Here is a 20,166-nt window from a genome sequence, read left to right on the forward strand (position 1 = left end):
ACTATTTTTTTGTGACATCTGTACATATGTATGTATGTATCTCACATAACTCAACAACGATTAGCCATAGGATGTTGAAATTTTGGATTTAGGACTGTAGTAACATCTAGTTGTGCACCTTCCCTTATGATTACAATCAACTGGACCAAAAAAGCCCAAAATCCAGAAAATTTGGATTTTGGACTTTTTCTTAAGTGTTGTAGTTAGCCCTCATTGAGAGCTTTTCAACAGTATATCATAAGTGGTACTTATTTTTATTGGTTCCAGAATTATAGCCAAATAAAATTTTAATTAATGAAATATTTTGATCTTACTAGGGGAAGGGACATGGTTTAGAACAGATTTCATTTCCTTTTTTTAAATTTAAATATATTGATTTATTAATAATTATTAACCTCTGATTATAAAAAATAATAATTCAATAATAATAATAAAAATAAAACATAAAAAATATCAGAAGTTATTAATAAAACAAAATTTTTTTATGTACTTTTCATTTTTTTTAAAAATGTGTATATGTAATTTAATAGACATAATATGTCTATTAGTATATAAACCTTGGCAGTATATATACATACACTGCCAAGGTTTTATTTTGTCTTGTTTCACAGTTACATCGAACCAATTTTTGGGAAGTGTAATTTAGATAATATTATATTTTGAAAACTGGTACTTATAGTAGGATATACACAACAATCATCACAAATTTTTGAAACATTGTGTTTGTTTTATATGTTAATTATTCCTACAAACTTTCATAATGTCTGTTACAAAAAGTCACAATATTTTGTTTCATGACAAGGAGAAATATTAACTTTTACTTCTCTGGATTCACTGTCACTGGATCATTCTTGCGTACCTGATCACTGATGAACCAAAATTTGAACACCTGCACATGTACATTAATACATACACCTGGCCTTACAGGCCTCAATTAGACACTTAAAGCCCACTATTTGTTATACAAAAATTTAATATGTTAAATGTTTTGAACTTCTATTCAATAGATGACCTTCCAAGAATGTTAACAGAAGGTTTATAAATTGACCACTTACTATTTCCAACCTCCATTAAACACTAACAAAAGAAAGGTTTGTCTAACAGGTCATAGGTGTGTTTTGCTGAATTAAAAGAAGATTAAGAGAAACCCATCTGATAAGCTGCATTTAGTTCATCATTTTAACTAATGAATATTTATCAATATTTTTTACTGGATTCTATAACCTTTAAATAAAGTAGTTGACTGTTCATCCTCAACTCATACACCCTCAACATAAAAAAAAGAAAAAAAACAGTGAATTAAAATTTTTGTTTAAAATAATAAATATAATTGTGATTAATGATTAATATTACATTATTGCAAACATACATAAATCACTTACCGGAAAGAAGAACTTATATGATGATTTTCTAGAACAGCTCTGTCATTGTATATTAATGCCGTCTCAGTTCCAGACATTACATGAAAATTATTTGTTGTTCCTGTATGTTCATAATCATGAATAATAGCTGCTACTAAAGTTGCATATATTTCAAGGTCTGTCATCCAGTTCTGTAAATAAGTTTCACTGATTTATTTCTCAATTTAAAATGAAATAAAATAATACTAAATTTTTTGATAAATAGTTAACCAGAATATTATGGAATGTGTAAAATTTATCCAGTCAAATTTAATTAAAAACAAATAGCTGACACAAATGTACCAACTATTAATAGCTGATATATAATTCAACTGAATTTAAATAATTCAGTTGAATTATTTAAATATTAATTAAAATATTTAAAAGTTACATGTATATTTATTATTATAATTAATATGTAGTTACAATTCAATAATTTAAATACTGTACCATATACAATTGTCTCATGTATATAATGAATAAATTCCTTGTATTTAAGTGTCCACCGTAGTATTTAACTCTTTGTTCGATCCTTAACTGAAAAAAGGTGTATATAGCATATTTATGAAATTAAGAAGTAATGAAACTAAACTGGCTCTGAGCAGAGTTTATGTAATCTCAAAGTGAAATGGAATAATGAATATAAACTCTGAAGAACCCAGAAAGGAACTGATGTGTAGGGTTGAGGTCATTTATGGACTGTGCCATTTGTTTTTAAAGGTAATTTTACTGTTCAAGAGGTTGTCTCTTGCACAGGAATGCAGACTTTACCAAACACCTACATATTTCAGCTATAGATCAATTAGAGCCCAGGCAAAAGCATATAATTCTGTCATTCTTTATATTCTCTATCATATTTCATAAAAGAAATCTTCATTTGGCATTATTTAGGAGGTAGTGAATTCCATGCCATGAAGTAAAAGTTGAATAGTAGCTTTGGGTTGGTGGTCTCATGGATTGACTACAATGAAGCAAACAGTGAAAGGCCCAGACCTTGCCTTCATTGTGATTGTAATCCTAAGGAGTTTTAAATATTATTCCAGACATAGAATGAAGTGATTTTGATAAAATTAGGACTTCTGATAGATTCCTATGCTTCTGTTATTAAGTAGGGGATCCCTAGAGTGTTTATTATAGCGTTGAGCATTGTTCAATTCTACTCATGAATTTAAGAAGTACATTTTCCATCAGCTTTCTTGACAAGTGAGTATGTGGTCTTTTACAAGAATCTGCAAGTTCGTGGGGAGTTAGCTGGTTTACTGATGGAGGACAGGTCTTCTGAGATTACTGAAGGCAAGACTGATAGATAATTTATATCCTTGGCAGAGGCCCATGATGATATTTTCAGTGTATGCAGTTAAAAGGTTAGAGGAACATTTTTAAGAGGTCACCTTGTAATTAATAGAGGGATACAGAATGCAAGAAGCAGTCTGTAACTGAAAGAATCAAATCAAAAGTCATACTTCTAAAAAGAGTAATCTTCAATTCTAGAGCACAGATGTAAAGATAGAGCACAGATTTTTAAAACCTTATAGATATAAATGAATCTTCTAATGGACAGATGTTCACATATACCAAATGAAAATCCATAAAATAAGTTTAAGCATCAGATGAAAATACATCACTGGCTTCCCCAGACAAAAATGTTTTGAGGTTGTTTTACATTTGGAACACCTTATTCATTACTTTCTGTACAAGGTAAGTTGAAGAGTGGATATATCAATATTCTAAAATTTATTTTGTTTTTTCGGGCGAAAAAGACTTTCGTGTTATCATCGCCTGGGCATGATATTTGTTCTACAAAAATTTGACAGTTAAAAATTATTTAAAAGACTAAAAACCTCGATAAGCAAAAATATATCTTCAAAGTAATAAGTATGTTTAAAGCGAAATAATAACACAAAGATATACCTCATATATCTCGAAAAAAAAACTAAAAAAAAAAAAATCGCAATCAGCATTACAGCAAATGGCATGAATATTTTTAACGCACTTCAGTAATTTATATATTTGAATATAAACGGACGGCTCTAAGAAATCGTGAAACAGAAAACAACATTTCACTATTCCCAAGAATTGTTTGCTTGATAAAATTCACAAGGATGTGGTGCACTGTCAGTCAGCAGTAGCAGCGAGCACTAATTGGTGCATCTGTTTGTGTCGTCAGATACCCATGAGTGAGCCTAGTATGTCCAATTTGCAAACGGCAGATAATAACCTACTCTCGACGGTTATTTCTGCATGAGGAGCTCCACAGTGAAATGGTGTTGTTAATTGGGCGAACTTTATTGTTCATCATAGCATCCCATTCACTTTGCTCTCATCATGAACTAGCATCTACAGGAAACAGACAAGATTGTTAGAAGTAAAGAAACTTGTAAAAGAATGCTGAAAACAAGCCTCTTTTGCTGCACTGTCTACGCGGTCATTGCCTGAAATCCCTATATGGTTGGGGTGTCTAGAGTACACATCATTAATCGCCTGCAGAGCACTTCCAGAACATACAAAATTTTGGGTTAACCAAATGTAAGGCCTTATTAATGGTTCAGTTGCCAACCACAAAACCATGACCCACAGATTTAACTTTTCTAAAGCCATCTGTATAAACTGTAATACAAGGAGCCATGCTATTTGAGATACTATAAAATTATTTTTGCAAGATATCCGAATTAAGCTCTAATGCCTAGTTGCAGTAAATGTTTGGTGAACCTGGTATCGATTAACATACTGGTTCGCGACATCACATCAAAGGTTGGGTGAGTTGCGCCAAAATGTGAACAAAATAGGAGTATATTGTTTGTTTTCGTCTATTACAAAGAGATGGCTCACCACTGACTACCAGCAGACTTATCACAGGGCTTGAACGAAAATCACCCATGGCAAGACGGATGAATAAATGATGAACTGCATTGATCATCTTTAGTGTGGTGGCCCTCGCCAACGAATAAGCTACACAGCCGTAGTCCAAGCGAGAACAGACAGAAGTCTCAGGATGTCTAACATTTTTAGATATTTTGCCTTCAGCTCCTTCAAGTGTGTTATCCATGTTAGTCGTTGGTCAAACGACATACCTAGAAATCTAACCTGCGTGCTCGCTTCAATTGGTTCACCATGTAAATACAGCTGGGGGTCAACATATTCCCTCAACCGGGAAAAGCAAATGCACTTGGTTTTTTCTGGGGAAAACGTGAATCCAGTAGCTATTTATGGCTACAGCAAACAAATTAACACTAAGGACACTTCCCTGGGATATTCCGTTTTCCAGCGTCAAACTTTCAGACACTGTCGTTCCAACAATTCGAACTTGGAAGGTCTGACAGCTGAGGAACCCCGATAAATGCGAAGAGATTATCTTGTACACCACAATAATGAAATGTATTTAGGATTTCTCTCCTCCATGCCGTTTCGTATCCCTTTTGCAAATCAAAAAATACAGCATCCAGGCGTTGGCAAAGTGAAAAAGCGTTTTAAATAGCAGCTTCCAGTGCACCAATGTGATCAATAGACAATTTGCTCTGGCGGAAACAGTTCTGGGGCATTGAGAAGTTTCTCTCAAGGTATCACACTAGATGATGGTTTACCTTTCGTTCCATCACCTTGCACAGATACTGGTCAAACAGATAGGACGTTAACTTGTCGGGCATGCTTTATCCTTACCAGGTTTCAGTATGGGGATTACTAGTGCCTCTGATCAAGAATCTGGTACAAACGGTCAGATAGTATCCTATTATAGATACACAGAAGATGTCGTTTTGCACTATCTGGCAGATGTGATAACATTCTGAACATTATATTATCATTTCTGGGGGAAGTGTCACGAGAATTGATGTGATAACATTCTGAACGTTATATTATCATTTCTGGGGGAAGTGTCACGAGAATTGATGTGATAACATTCTGAACGTTATATTATCATTTCTGGGGGAAGTATCACGAGAATTATTCAAGGCATATCTTGGCTCGTTATGAGAAAATGGAATGTTTTGCTCATTTAGTGAGTCTCCCATCATCAAAGGGATATTTTCTACCAGCAATTTATCTCACAAACTCAGGTTAATACGATGATGTAAGTTAAACTGCTCTGAACGACCTTCCATATGTGGTCGCTACATCAGCTGTCACGGTGTATGAGAAATGGATTCCACGTAATTCAACCAAGATTTTTACTTAGGATATCGGAAAACTTGACGAAAGAGTAAAGCATTTCAGTCGTTGGACTTCGATTGAAATTACATAAAGTCTTACGCCAATCCTTAGAGCCCGATTGCAGTCTTCATCCCACCAAGGAAGGAATAGCAGGTCGCCTTGGTTTTCCAGATGTTAAGGGGATGAATTGATCACGTTATCTAGAATCCAATGTGTAAACATTACAAGTTGGTGGATTGCGCTACCGCTCTTGTCATAATCGCCAAAATAATCCTTGTATCAGACACAGTCCGCTTTCTGAACGACTCATCTTTGTGTTTGACTCTGAGGGAAATAAAAATTACAGACTGAGAACACAACCAGTTTATGATCACTTCCAAAGAAGACGTGGGAGCAATTTTGCTGAACACCAGACAGATCGATACACGAAAATGTACCTGATGAAGATGACAAATGTACACGATCGATCGTTCAGCAAGCAGAGCTCTACGTTCTGTCTCAGTTGATCAACTATATTGCCTCTGAGAGAACATGACGATGAGCCCCAAGAATGATGGTGAGCGTTGAAATCGCCAATTATTGGGATGATATAGGAATGTGGGAAAACAAATTAGACAGGTCATCCTCATTGATATCGGAGTGTGGGGGAAGATAATATAAGCTGCAGAAATTTATTTTGAATGGCGGCAACATCTCTAGTGCGACTGCAGGGATGTTTGTCACTAGCGGAGTACGGGTGGCTATTACAGTTTCCTTCAGGAAAACAACTACACCCTCACATTTTCTACCCTCAGTTTGATCAGACGTATCTGCGAAAGGACACGCCATCCTGGGGATGGAGGCGAGTCTCCTGCAGTAACAGTATTAAAGAATTTTGTTCGTCTAGTAGGATTTCAATATCCTCACGGCAGGAATGGATATTGAATAGAGACCGCAAATATTCTACTGAATAATTTTTGTATCCATAAATGGTCTTTTCTTGTTATTTCAGAACTTTGTGCATATAATTTATCAAATACAATCCGGTTTTTATTTTGCTATTTATAACTTTTAGGAAATGCTTTGCTTATTCAGGCACTTCATCGGCCTTTATATTCTTGAAGAGTTGGAAACCTGGGAGGGGGAAATACTGCACCAGGCGACAATTTCTTTATTGATATCTTCATAGGAAATCTTGCTAGTTTGCTGCGTTGTTGGCGCAGCAGCTGAAACTTTATTGTTATACCAACTGAAGTGGTTTTCGGTAAACCACTGTCAGTCTTTCCACCAAAAATACTTTTCTTCTTGTTTATATTTCTTGTTAGCTCTGAAATAGTAGTTGTGAGCGAGGTGACCTGAGCAGATAACACCTGAACAACCGATTTTAGTTCACTGCAGGTTCCTGCTTTGATTACCTGCATTTGTAGGGGTTTGCTTGGATTTAGCTGCTGCAAAAGAACAGTTTTTACCAGGTTACGGGAGTTTAGCGTATTTTTATACAATTTTCGTAGCTTCTGCTCAGTATAAATTCTAAGAATTGCCTCTGTTCATTAAAAGTGGGACAACTCATGAGTGAGCTGAACATGATCCCCCACAATTAACACATTTTTCTTCCTCCTGGCATTCAAAGTCATTGTGGCCTTCCTTTGTGTATCGAGCACAGATTGCAGTGTTCTGGCAAGAAGATGTAGTGTGGCCATATCTTTGACACTGGAAACATAGCCTAGGGTTGGGAATAAATTGTCGCACTTACATAGACATGTAATCAATTCTGATGTTTTTTGGTGGTATGGTAAGGTTAAATGTCAATTAAGAGACGGAGTAGGTTTCTCTATTCTGTTCTGATGTTTCATAATTCATCTCACCTCAACACATGGGGACAAAGTTCATCAATAATCTCAATGATATCAACCTCCAAAAGTTCCCAAGAAAAGATTTTCCTTGGCTGGAGGATTTGTGGCATACCATTTTTATATTAATACCATCCATATTAGTGAGACGCAACAGAAATCGACTCTGTTAGGTGAACCACTTGAGCCTGTAATAACTTTATTGATCAGGAAAGGTGAGACCTTTTGAAGGGAGCCTCCTTCTTGACTGTATTTAAGAACAACAAATCATATGTTCTTGTACTGTGGACGTCAACAGTCAGCCTGTTCTCATCAACAGCATTTTTATACTCATCAGACAATGCTGAGTGAGGTCTTTTCACTTGACTTTGGGTGGTGGTTTTTTCAGATAGACCACCAACCATCACAGGGGTTTTTTGGAATTTCCCTATAGTTCCCACTAGTATTGGTGGTATAACAGACTATTCCAGCAGAGTGCATGCGTACTGAAGCTAGAGCTGAATACAACTGGGTTCACCTAGGTTAGTGGAGGGAAACATTTGAGACTCACTATGTAGAGACATCCACCCATTGGCAAGATAGTTTCCACCTTGGGTTATGGTTGTGATTTGTAAGGTCATTTAGTATATGTGTAAGAAGAAATATGTTTTGAATAACAAAACATTAAGTGTTCATGGCCAGGCAACTCCCCAGACTTAAACCCAATTGAAAATCTGGGCAATAGTCAAAAAATGATAATTGTACCATAAAAATTGACCTCTTAAAAATGATATGAACAAATCATAAAAAGATGTAAGTCTTAGCGCATGTTTTGTACTGATATGATTTTTTTTCTAATTAAAATATGTTATAAGCACTATTATTAGAAAGTAAGTAAAGACAGTAGAGTTTAGTCTAAATAAAACAATCTTGCAATGTTATGGATAGATTTTTAATAAAAAAATTTCTAAGCTAAGTAAATTAGTATTAATAATAATTTACAATAAGCAGTAAGCTAAACAGTTTAGCTTATACCCAGTTGAAAAAAAAATTTGATCTATTTCAAATTAAGGCATTCATAGGTGAGAAGCCCTATGTTATAGGTCAATAAGAACAAAGCTGTTCACAGAAGCCTTGCCAGAAAATTGTTCTATTGCATCCCTGAGAAACACCTTAGCTGAAAAGTACCAAAAAAACAAAACATACCATAGAATAATCAAAGAAATAATTGACATCCAAAAAAAAAGTAAATTGAAAAAGATGAACTTAGACAAATTTATCATAATTTTAAATAATTTAAGGATCCTGTTAAAAAGTAATTATATAAATTTGTGAAGAAAACTTGTGAAAGAAATATCAAATTTGAAAAAAACAGATTTCTTAGCAATAAATTATATCAATTACTGAGAATGTTTGGAGTACAATAAAACTATAGTAAAAAGAGTCTGAGTAAGCAACCTAAACTGTGAAATAGTATTCCTCCGATTGATATTGAATTGGCCACAGGAGGTGCCAATGTTTTGAATGATTAATGTGATTAATGCCAATGTCAAATTTAATTACTGGAAACCCTTGTAATTTTGATTCTGATTTCGTCAGAAATCAATTTGTAGCTTTTGATATTGACCTTACTGCTCTTCCACTTCAGTATGTAATAAATTCTCATTTCTTAGTATTTTAGTGTCATCAGCCTAAAAATATTCTGGGTAATCCTGTTTTTAATTCTTAGTTACTATGCATGAAAAAGATTACACTACTACTATGCCAGGTCTGACAGACTGCTGTCAATTTTTTTTGTTTAATTTTAATGATTTTTATGTTAGTTTTAATAATACATCAGTTGTAAATGACTGAGATTTGTCTTACACTCTGACAAGAGCAATAGTTGACCATAATAAAAGTGTCACAGACAATGGAAATACTGAATTAATGCAGGAAATTAGCTACTTAGGGATTATTTTTATGACCTGATGAATAAATTGGTCGAGTTATATATGAGGTGTTGAGTAAATCAATTACTGCTACTGATCTGTAGGTTACATTCTTCTTTATTAAGGTATTACTACTACAATATTATTAGATGAATGAAGCAATCTATTTTTAAAGCTATGTAGGACAGAAGTATAACAGTACCATTCAGCAGTAGTATAACAGTATATACAGCAGGGTATAGTGTAGGAGCAGTATAACATACAGAATAAGATAAGTTTGGTAAGTAAGATGAATAAAAGAATGAAGGAAATGAAAATGAATTACTGTTGCCATTATTGTAACGTCATAAGATTATATATGGTCAAATATGAGATAAACAAGAATGAGAACAGAAGGGAATATTACTAACTTCATACAAAAGATACAGCTGCAATAGTGCAGTCATTTAATGATAATATGTGATTGGTTGCCAAAACAGTCATTTGAATGGTTACTCTGGAATGCAGGTTCAAAGTGAATTGGAAACAAAAAAATTGGAAGTGGTAATTGACAAGAGAGGAGTAGAATGTAATTCATGACAAGATAGAAGGAAATGGCGCGTGGAGTGTGAGGAACAACCAATTGTATTGTAGTGACTTGCTAAAGAAGAGTAACTTACCATCAATCCAGTTTGGCAAAGCATATAATGTACAGTCTGTGCTACATCTGCAGCATGTAGATTGTTGTGGTATGGATTTTTGTACTTGCAATACCCCTCTTCTATTTTGGCCAAAAAACTTTCCAGAACAACTGGAGACACCTAAAACAGTGAAGAAAACATCAATTACACTGTGTTTAAATATGCACTTAAAAAATAGATACAAAATGGCAACTTAATAATCACATTGAGTTAAGAAACCACAGACAGAAATAGACAAAATGATTATTTTTTGACAAACCAAATTAATTCCACTACATTCAAACCTTTTTCAAACTATTTAAAATACATTTGGATGTAGAGGAATATTAAAATATAACTAAAATTCTGAACTTTAGTTTTATTTTATAAAATGTTTATGAAATTTAAACAACAGATACATATTAATTTTTTTATTTATTTGTCATATATTTAATATGCCATATTTGACAATCAGCAAAAACCTTCTCCTTCCTTGAGTATGTTTATCTTTTTACTGCATTATACTTCATTAGATAAAGAGCCAATGTATTCAGTCACTATAGTTCTTTTTTTTTACTCCCAAGTTCCTGCAATCATTAGTGTTCATTTAGTTGGTTTGTTGAATGATCTTGCTTTTATTGGGTTGTTGTTTTGGAATTTGCACAGTATCTTTTATTTAAAGTGTTGGCAGTTTTGAAAGACTTCGTATTTTTGTCATTAGATATTTATTTATTTACAAAATTCATCACACAAACATGTATAAGTTTAAAAACTGTCAATAAAACATACACTGAATCATATTATAGAGACACAAAACATATACAAGTATACAAAACTACAGATAATAATGGTGCATTATAAAAGCTACTTAAATTGCATTCTGAAAATAATAAAATTCAGTTGAGATGATGGGTAGACCCCAATTCATAAAACCAGTTTTCTTAGCATTTAAAATCAAACCAATATCTTAATTTTAGTAAGGATCTTATATTGATATTATTGACCTAATGTAGAATCTATCAATTTCAAGATTGCTCATCTTATCACTGAAATTTATGATAGTAATAACATCAGAAAATGGAATGAATTTGCCATCCCGACATTATATCTGAAATATAATTTATATAAACAAGAAATAGCTAAAGTAGAACAGTGGGAACCTTGCAAGTACGTTTTTGATGATGTTAACGATTTATAAATAGCAAAATAATAAAATAAAAAGTAATAATAATAAAAAATAATAGTAAAATAATAATAAAAGTAGGCGTTTCAGGAAACTCCTGGATGTGCCTGTTTTTTATTATTTTAAATATAAAAATGTCCTTCAATACCAATTAAAACTTACTTTAATGGTGTCTAAAAAACACCAGATTGTTTTTTTTTATTCTTAAAAATAAACAAATTTATGAATCAATTAATTTAACTAGAAACAACTGTTATTAAACTACTTTTTAAAAAATCTTTGGAAAGCTAAGAAAGATGATTTTAATATATCCTTTCTTAACCCTTTATTACTATGCATCAGTCTTTGGACCACGAGGGAAATTCCATCTCCCATTATTCCCTAACAGCTTAACCTGAAATGCCATTATTCACTGTACATTTTAGTAGGTGGGAGACTAGTCAGTCACTGGTGGGAGTAACCTTGAACATGCATGTGTGTGTACAATTTTACGTATATTAAGTTGTCTGCTGGACATAGCATTGTGTTTGTATTATACTCTAGTCAGTCTACAAGATTGGTAATAGTGTGATTTATTTGTCAGTTGTGTTTTATTTAGTTTTTTAAATATATTTTTTGTATTGTATATTTAGTTAATTAAATGATGAATGAATAGGCAGGATTATCAAATTCTTGCTCTAGGCAAATAGAGGATGTAGCTGGACCAAATTATTGTATTTTAAAAGGACTTGAACCAAGTTTTGATGGTGATTTAGAAAAACTAATTAGTGAAATTTTAGATGATAGTGAAGTTGAAAATGTTGACGGCAGTGATAATGACCCGGAATACGAAGCAGAGAGTGAATCACAGCAAGGTATTTCTTCAAATGATGAAGTAGAATTAGTTGCTGAAGGTACTGAAGAGGGAGTAGTTATGGAAACTATGGAATCTGTCACTTGTGAAGACATAAATCCAAAAATACAGTGAACAAGTTATACGGAGAGGAGATGGAATCTATTATTATGGTAGTCAGATAAAAGAAATGCAAAGGAAAAAAATACCACCATTCAAATGGAAAAAAAAAATTCTGAATCAAGAAATTCTGAATCAGACTGTTCAAACAAAACAAAGCGTTATTATAACCCAAATGTCTGGACTTGATGAAATCATACACTGGGCAAATGTAAAAATAAATAGTCAGACCGTATTATTCAAAAAGGAATTTATACATGAAACAGACTTGATCGAACTGAAAGGCTTAATCGGCTTACTAGTATATTAATTTTCAAGCCTGGAATGAGTTGGTGCTGAATTTGTTTGCCACAAATGGCACAGGAAAATATTTTTTGTGTTATGACAAAGGAGACATTTTTATTTCTTTTACAATTCTTGCATTTTGATAATTCATGAGACAGAGAAGAGAGAAAAAACAGTGCTGCAGCCAATTCCAAGACTTTCTTTAGATTTATAGAAAAGTGCCAGCTGTGCTATAATGTTGGATCAGCAGTCTCTGTAAACGAAATGCTCGCATCTTCTCATGGATGTTCAAAATTTAGAATATGCATGCCCAACAAACTGGCCAAATATGGTCTCAAGATAATGTCTTAATAGATGCAACAACACACTATTTATACAACGCTTAAATTTATAATGGAAAAGCTAGTGACGGAAAAAAATTGCCGCCTGAAGAAAGGAAAAGGTTTCTTATACCAATGCAAACTGTGTTGAGGCTAGTTCAACCAATAATGAAAACCAGAAGAAATATCACATGCGATAATTGGTTTAATTTCATACAACTCGCCAGTGAACTTCTTAACATGGAACTGACACGTACTGAGATGTTAAAGAAAAGCAAAATGGAAAGAGGAGAAATGTTCTATGGCTTCATAGAAGATCTTACTTTACTCTTGTACGTCCCAAAAAGGTCAAAAGCTGTTATACTTTTATCATCAATGCACCACGGAGCAAGTATTAATGAATAAACAGGCAAACCTGAAATCATAGCAGACTACAGCCAGACCATAAGTGGAGTGGATAATTTGGATCAAATATGTGCAAGTTTAGGCAAATCGCTCATGTCCCCTTTGGTGCATTGTAGAATTTTTATGGGCAACATTGGACAAGATTTGTTGCTGAGTATAAAACGAATCTGACAGATCAAAGATGAGGTACCATGTCATGATTTCTTCGAAAAAAGAAAAACGTGCAAGTTCTGTCCTCCAAAATTAAAGAGAAAAATGAAATATCCTTGTAAAAATTGTTGAAGGTTAATCTTTTGGAATGTTCAGGAAAAGTTTGATGGACTGTGGTATGGCTCAAATTCAATTGTTCTGTAAACATTCTGACAGTTAATCGCCGGTCGTACCGTATTAAGTCTGCTGATTTGCTCAACATTGTCGTCACATTTGACGTTAATGATCTTCCAGAGTTTGGATTATCCGCAATTGATTTCCGGCCATCTGAAAATACACTAAACTATCTAAAACCTTGGGCTCATGACAAAGCTTCATCTACATGCCCTTTTCAATTTTGAAAAAGTTTCAGTAGCATTCTCACTGAGCTTAACACTAAACTTGATTGAACAATGTTGCTCATAATTAGTATCACTCATTTTTGTAATGCACAACAAAAACTTGTTTCATGAAAAATTTGTTTACGTCTCACATGGCAACAATAATATTTTATGGCTTACCATATTTTTTTTGGGTCCAACCCAGGACATATTTTTCAAATTACTTAAAGGTTTTAATAATTTACTGAAAAATTAATCCTTATTTATTCAGTTGTATTTTTCATTAGACATGACTTTTAAGAAATGGTTTGTTTTAATTACATCATAAAATTCACAAGAAAGTTCTGAATTAATTTTAACATCTAGGAGATGTGTAACAGTAGATACTGAAAGTCCAACTCCTTTCTGCTGACCAGATGTTTTTGTAATTGAAAAAACTCTCAACTGGAACAGATGTCCGAGGCAAAGATATTATAAACTCAACCATTTTAGAAATATTGCAATATGAAATATACATCTTTTGAAACACCTTAAAAATTGTTTTTCCACTTTTCTTCAATAATATATGGTACGTTTTCATAACTTGAACCACAACCTACCCTTTTTTGAATTACCTGATTCAACAATGTACATTCATCAAATAGGTCATCAATATTTATGGATCTTTCATAATTATATTAACAACTTGTGCACCCTCTACTAAATCACACTATGCAATTTCATTTTGTAAAAAAATTTATCCCCTGAAACTTACTAACTTTATCAAAACTGGTTCTCACAACAAGTGTAGAATTATAAAAATTGTCTACGTTTGAGAAAAATTGTTGCTGGGCTCACATTACACTATTTTCACAGCACTCTGTCTTGTATTCAGTCTCAGCTCCATTGCTGTCCTACACCACAAACTTATAAGCATTCTGCAGTTTTTTTTTAACCTTGACTTTGGGGTCAAGGACCTATCCCAAGGACGACTAAGGTAATATCTCCCCCTGGATATCTTTTGTCAAGCTGGTTCAAATGATCTTAATCAACATCGTGGACACTGCGTGTCATGATTGTTTGGTGTGTAGTATAGTTCCAGTGATTTTCTGTGGGGGTAACCATGCCAAATTCTCTCCTGAATGTTTCCCTATGCTGCAGGGTTCCACATGAACACTGTTCTGTGGTATCCTCCTCTCCTCAATAATTGCATTTTGCAGAGGGTCTCAGCATCCATGTGGATCAGTAAGCCTTAAAACACTCGTTGTTGGTAAGGTAACTGGGTCAACTCATATTGTAGTTCCCCTTGTTTTCGATAGTCATCTCAGGTGGTCTGGTATCAATCTGTAAGTGGTATCAAATGATCCCATCTCTTCTGCCACCTGAGGACAAGTGATGCCTCCAGATCCGTCTTACCCACTCCCTATACATCTCCTCCCTCTTCTGAACTAAAAGGTTCAGGGGTGCAAGTCAGGCTACTACCCCCAGAGCATTGCTTGAGATGGTCCTGTACTCACAGCATATCCAAAGGGAGATAGCCCTGTGCATCCAAAGTACTGTATGGGGCCCCAGTCTAGGGCAAACACTTCCACCATTCTTGTTTATTCACACCTTGAGGTATTTCATTATAGGGATAGATTAGACTACCATGATAGCGGCCTTAAGAGAAATCACGGTCAGTTTTTAACTTGTATTGATTACTGAAAATTGATGCATTATACCATATTCTGTTAGTTAGACTAAGTGTCTACAATGAAATTTTAAAAAATGAAGAAAATATAGGCAAGTGTATAGTTTACATGAATTGTGTAGAATAATTTAAAAAAAACTTTTCCATTTTTTAATATATATATTCTTACTTTGAATTTGTGAAGAATTCCATATCTGTTGAGAAGATCATAACTAAGATATTTAACTGGCTGTCCATTGGAGGAGTCATTCAAGAGAAAAACATCAAATGACCATTCATCCAATGTCTGAAACAGAAAAAAATTAGATATTAAAAAGTCAAACTAATCTAGCATCAATATAGATTATTAAAATAAAAAATTGAGTACAGAATAAAAAAAATACCTTTTTAAAGATATTGTAAGTTTTAAAATTACTGACTATATCTTCTTTAAGTTACAGGAAAAATGAATAGAAAATATAAACATTTTGACAATTGCCTATTTGCCTATCTCATTCACTTAGGGGTCTACCAATGGGTACAAAGCAGCTGTTCGGAAATTTGTTTTGACCAATCACATACTTGGGGTCAAGTCATGACAACTGGTCAGAATAGTTTGCTTCTCTGTTATTGTTCTTTTGCATAGAGAAGTATATTGCTGAAGCAGATTTCCTGTAGATGTTGAATGTGTTAATGTTTGTTTTGCCAAGTCCAATATTTGCACTCTTTGAACATATAAAAAAAAAAAAATGGTTTAAAACTCAATTCAAACACCAGTCTCATATTCAAGAACAAAAATACAATATTCAGAAGAAACTCAACATTTTGTGAAAATTAACCTAGGTAAGGAATTTTTTAATTTTAACAAAGTAATATAGTAGTTGAGTTAAGACTTCTCATTTTAAGACTTGGTTTTTTCTTCCTCCAGCAGTTACAGTAAATAAATTTCTCATAAGGTTTCCAAGTTGAAATTATAAAAATGCAAAACAGTCTTCATTTGTCTAAATAGTGTAGAATTGAATACTGCATGAGATATTCAAAGTTTTAATTGAAACCCAGACAAAATTCACAAATTAATATAGTATATACCACAGAACTATTTCGTTAAGGTATATATACATGAAATTAAAATGATGCATTTGTTTAGGTTATAAACTGATACATTACTTGAATAGTATCGATTAATTCTTATCAATTGATTTAGTACATTTCACATCAAGTTTAAAAATTTAACCATGTAATGTCTGTTGCTTTCACTTTAAAGAACCAATACAACATTATAATGAGATTAATATAAATGTCCTTCCCAGTTATGAATTAAAAATCAGTTCATGAATAGATGGTTAAGGTAGGAAATGAGAAAATTTGAAATTTTTATGGATAGTTTTGTAGTTTAATATAGAAAATCTTTAAACAAATCTTACATAATCTTTAATTACAATACATAATATTTAAATTTTACTTTTTGTATACAGAATGTTTCAAAATGAATATCAGGGTTTTAAAGCTATGTAATATTTTTCAATGATGAACCTTACACATCTATGATAGTTCACTTTCCATGCTTTGTAGATGTTGAGTTAGCCACTAGACCGGCCCAGTGGGATGAATTAAAATATAGATTTTTTTTTAGAAAAATATAAATATATAAAATAATAAGAAAAAATACATATGTAGATATTAAATAAATACAATTAGTTTAAAGAACATGAAGTTATAAAGGTAAATTGTGGTGGGCACAATAATTTATTTACATATATAATAAAAGAAAATAAAGAAAATTCAGAGTTATTTTTATACTGGTGCTGTAGTAAAAATTCATTCTCCAGAGCCAGTTTACTTCCTCTTTATCTTCCTCTTTAACAAAACACATGAACTCACTGCCTTTCCATATCTTCAACTGATTCCACTTCCTTGTCACTTATTGTTTTAGTGTTTCATAATTTCAGTGCCATTTTCTAGTCCAGTTTTTGTTTGCTTATTCATCCAGCTTGACAACTTTTTATAATATTGGATGAGATTTACCATTAGATGAGTGATTACATCAACACTAGGGTTGCTAGGTGAAAGGTCTGTCCCACTTGAGGTATCTCTAGCTTCCCTGATTTTTATAGATCTTATATTCCTGTTCTACCTTAAATTATTGTAGGCAATTAATTCCTGAAACATCAGTATTTGTACTTTTCCTTCAAAGATTAGCTGGTCAGGTTATGACCACTTGATTTGAGAATTGCATTTACAGATCATAGATTTTTACTGCTGGTAAAAGATTTAGAAAGTGGTTTACTAAAAAAATTTTAAAAACTCAACTATTATTTTTATCTCAATCTTCTGCTCTTCTATTCTTCAAATCTCAGCTTTATATTTAAAATACTTAAAATTCATAACAAAATTGAAAAAGATATTTCCTAAGAAATACAAAAATATGAATAGGTTGACATTACTCTGATAATTGTCCATATTCCCTGTTGCTAAAAAAAAATTACAAGTGAAATAATTTTTTAAATAAATAGAAATGATAGGGAATTTAAAAATTTTAAAGGTATTGAAATTTTTTATTGTTTCAACGAAGTAAGAAAATAAATAATTTTCCATCTTAATAAAATTAAAAATCACAGGGTCAAAGTGTAGGTGCTTTTATCTCATCTTACACATCTAAATTAAATAATTACAAAATTAAACCTGTTGAAAGATAAAGAATAGAATGCAGAAAGTAAAATATTATTTTTTGAAAATTGTATAGTAGTGTGTAATTATTTTTGAAAACTGTATATATACATGGAAAAAGACAGATGATATTATAAGGTATAAGACAGATTATATCATATTGAAGAGTTATACAGAGGAAATGAATTAGAGACTGGTGTTATAGAGGAAGTAGAGTAAGTCGAAGAGGATGAAAAGGGAGATACAGTACTGAGATCTGAATTTAAGACAGCATTAAAAGATTTTAATGCCAGAAAGGCTCCTGGAATAGGCGAAATACCTGCATAATTACTACGCAGTGCAGGTGAGGAAGCGATGGATAGATTATAAAAACTGGTGTGTAATATTTACGAAAAAAGGGAAGTTCTGTCAGATTTCAAAAAGAGTGTTATAATCATGATACCAAAGAAAGCAGGAGCAGATAAATGTGAAGAATACAGAACAATTAGCATAACTTAACTATGCTAATGGTCATGCATCAAATATCTTAACTAGTATTCTATACAGAAGAATTGAAAGGAGTGTGGAAGAAATGTTAGAAGACCAATTTGGTTTTAGATTGTGCAGGCAGGCAACGTTTGGAATATGTAAAACAAATTGTTAGGGGGTATAGTGAAATGAAACTACTAGCAATAGATAGGAAATCTTGGAGAGCTGCATCAAACCAGTAAAATGACTGAAGACAAATAAATAATTAGTAGTGAGATAAATATTTTCTGCTAATCAACTTTTGTAGCCCAAATGTAGTGGTGGTGTATTTCATAAACAACACATTCTACTAAGTCCCACTTGATCAAATGAAATACTATGAATTTTTGTACTCTTGACTAAAATATTTTGCAATTTAAAAATTTAAATTAATCATGATAATTTTAAATCTAATGTCTCAAATTCTGTTTTATGCAAAAAAGCCCAAGAGGTAGATCGGAACAAATGAATTAAAACAAACATACATTACTTAATGTATTACTGCAAGGTTTATTTATTTATTGGTTTTACTTGAATCACTAAAAATTTCCTTGAATGAAAATTAGGTTATTAATTATAAATATTTTGAATAATTAATACTATTTTTCTAATTAAATCAAATGAAGTCTTAAATGTAGCTCTACAAATTAGAAATTCTTAAAAAAATATTGTTTTTTCATCGGTTACATCTTTTTCAATGTTTTCTATTGTTCCAAAATGGTGTCTTTTGAAGTGTTTTTTAAGAGTCAGGAACAGGATAAAGCCACAGGGACTCAAGTCAGGTGAATAAGGTGGTTGAGGAACTACAGAAATGTTTTTCTTTGCCAAAAACTCATTAATTGAGAGTGCAGTGTGACAAGGTGCATTGTCATGGTGTAGCATCCAGTTGTTTTTGATGGCTTTTTTTTAAGAATTTCTCGGTAAACATGTTGATTTACAGTCTGTTCTGTAGGCAAAAACTCCTTATGGACAATGGTTTTGATTTATGATTTGCTCATTTTTTCTTTTTTGGGACGTGGTGAGTTAGAAATGTACCACTCCTTGCTCTGGCGTTTTGTTTCTAATATCCCCAATATTTCTAATGTCGTATTCAAATATCCCCAAGATTCATCACCAGTAATAACATTTTTAAAAAATCAGGATCAGTTTCAATTCATCCTAGAAGATGAGTGTAGCACACTCAAGTGTAGCACACTTCCACTCTGTTGTTTTTCTGTTCAACAGTGAGGTTTTTTGGGACCAATTTTGCATAAACTTTTTCCATGTCCAATTCAATTGTCAAAATTTGATGGACTGTGGTTTGCTTCAAATTCAATTGTTCTGCAAACATTCTGACAGTTAATTGCCAGTCATACCATATCAAGTCTTTGATTTGCTCAACATTGTTGTCACTTTTTGACGTTAACGGTCTTCCAGAGCGTGCATCGTCACAACTTATTCCCGGCCGTCTGAAAATGTTTTAAATCACCTAAAAACTTGGTGATGGAGCATCATCACCATATGCCCTTATCAATTTTGAAAAAGATTCATTAATATTCTCACTGAGTTTAACACAAAACTTGATTGCACAACAATGCACATAGTTAGTATCACTCATTTTTGTAATGCATAACAAATACTCGTTTCACGAAAAGTTTGTTTACATCTCACTTGGCAACAATAGACTTAAAATATTAACAGTATTGCCAAGGAAAAAGTTTGGGTGCCAAAAAAAACTAGTCTTAT

At 32.7% G+C, this 20,166-nt stretch overlaps 1 protein-coding gene across 1 annotated transcript in view; it reads right to left on the reverse strand.

Moving 5' to 3' along the window:
* LOC142319940 (dual specificity calcium/calmodulin-dependent 3',5'-cyclic nucleotide phosphodiesterase 1-like) overlaps positions 1 to 20,166 on the reverse strand; it is a 193,054-nt gene that overhangs the window by 21,155 nt on the left and 151,733 nt on the right. The window contains exons 7-9 of the mRNA XM_075357616.1: positions 15,458 to 15,574; positions 9,945 to 10,085; positions 1,383 to 1,552 (exon numbers count right to left, since the gene is read on the reverse strand). Of these exons, the coding sequence (XP_075213731.1) occupies positions 1,383 to 1,552; positions 9,945 to 10,085; positions 15,458 to 15,574 (428 nt within the window). The remainder of the gene's footprint in view (positions 1 to 1,382; positions 1,553 to 9,944; positions 10,086 to 15,457; positions 15,575 to 20,166) is intronic.

The sequence above is a fragment of the Lycorma delicatula genome, chromosome 2, assembly GCF_047948215.1.
Source record: "Lycorma delicatula isolate Av1 chromosome 2, ASM4794821v1, whole genome shotgun sequence".
Taxonomy (NCBI): Eukaryota; Metazoa; Arthropoda; class Insecta; order Hemiptera; family Fulgoridae; genus Lycorma; species Lycorma delicatula.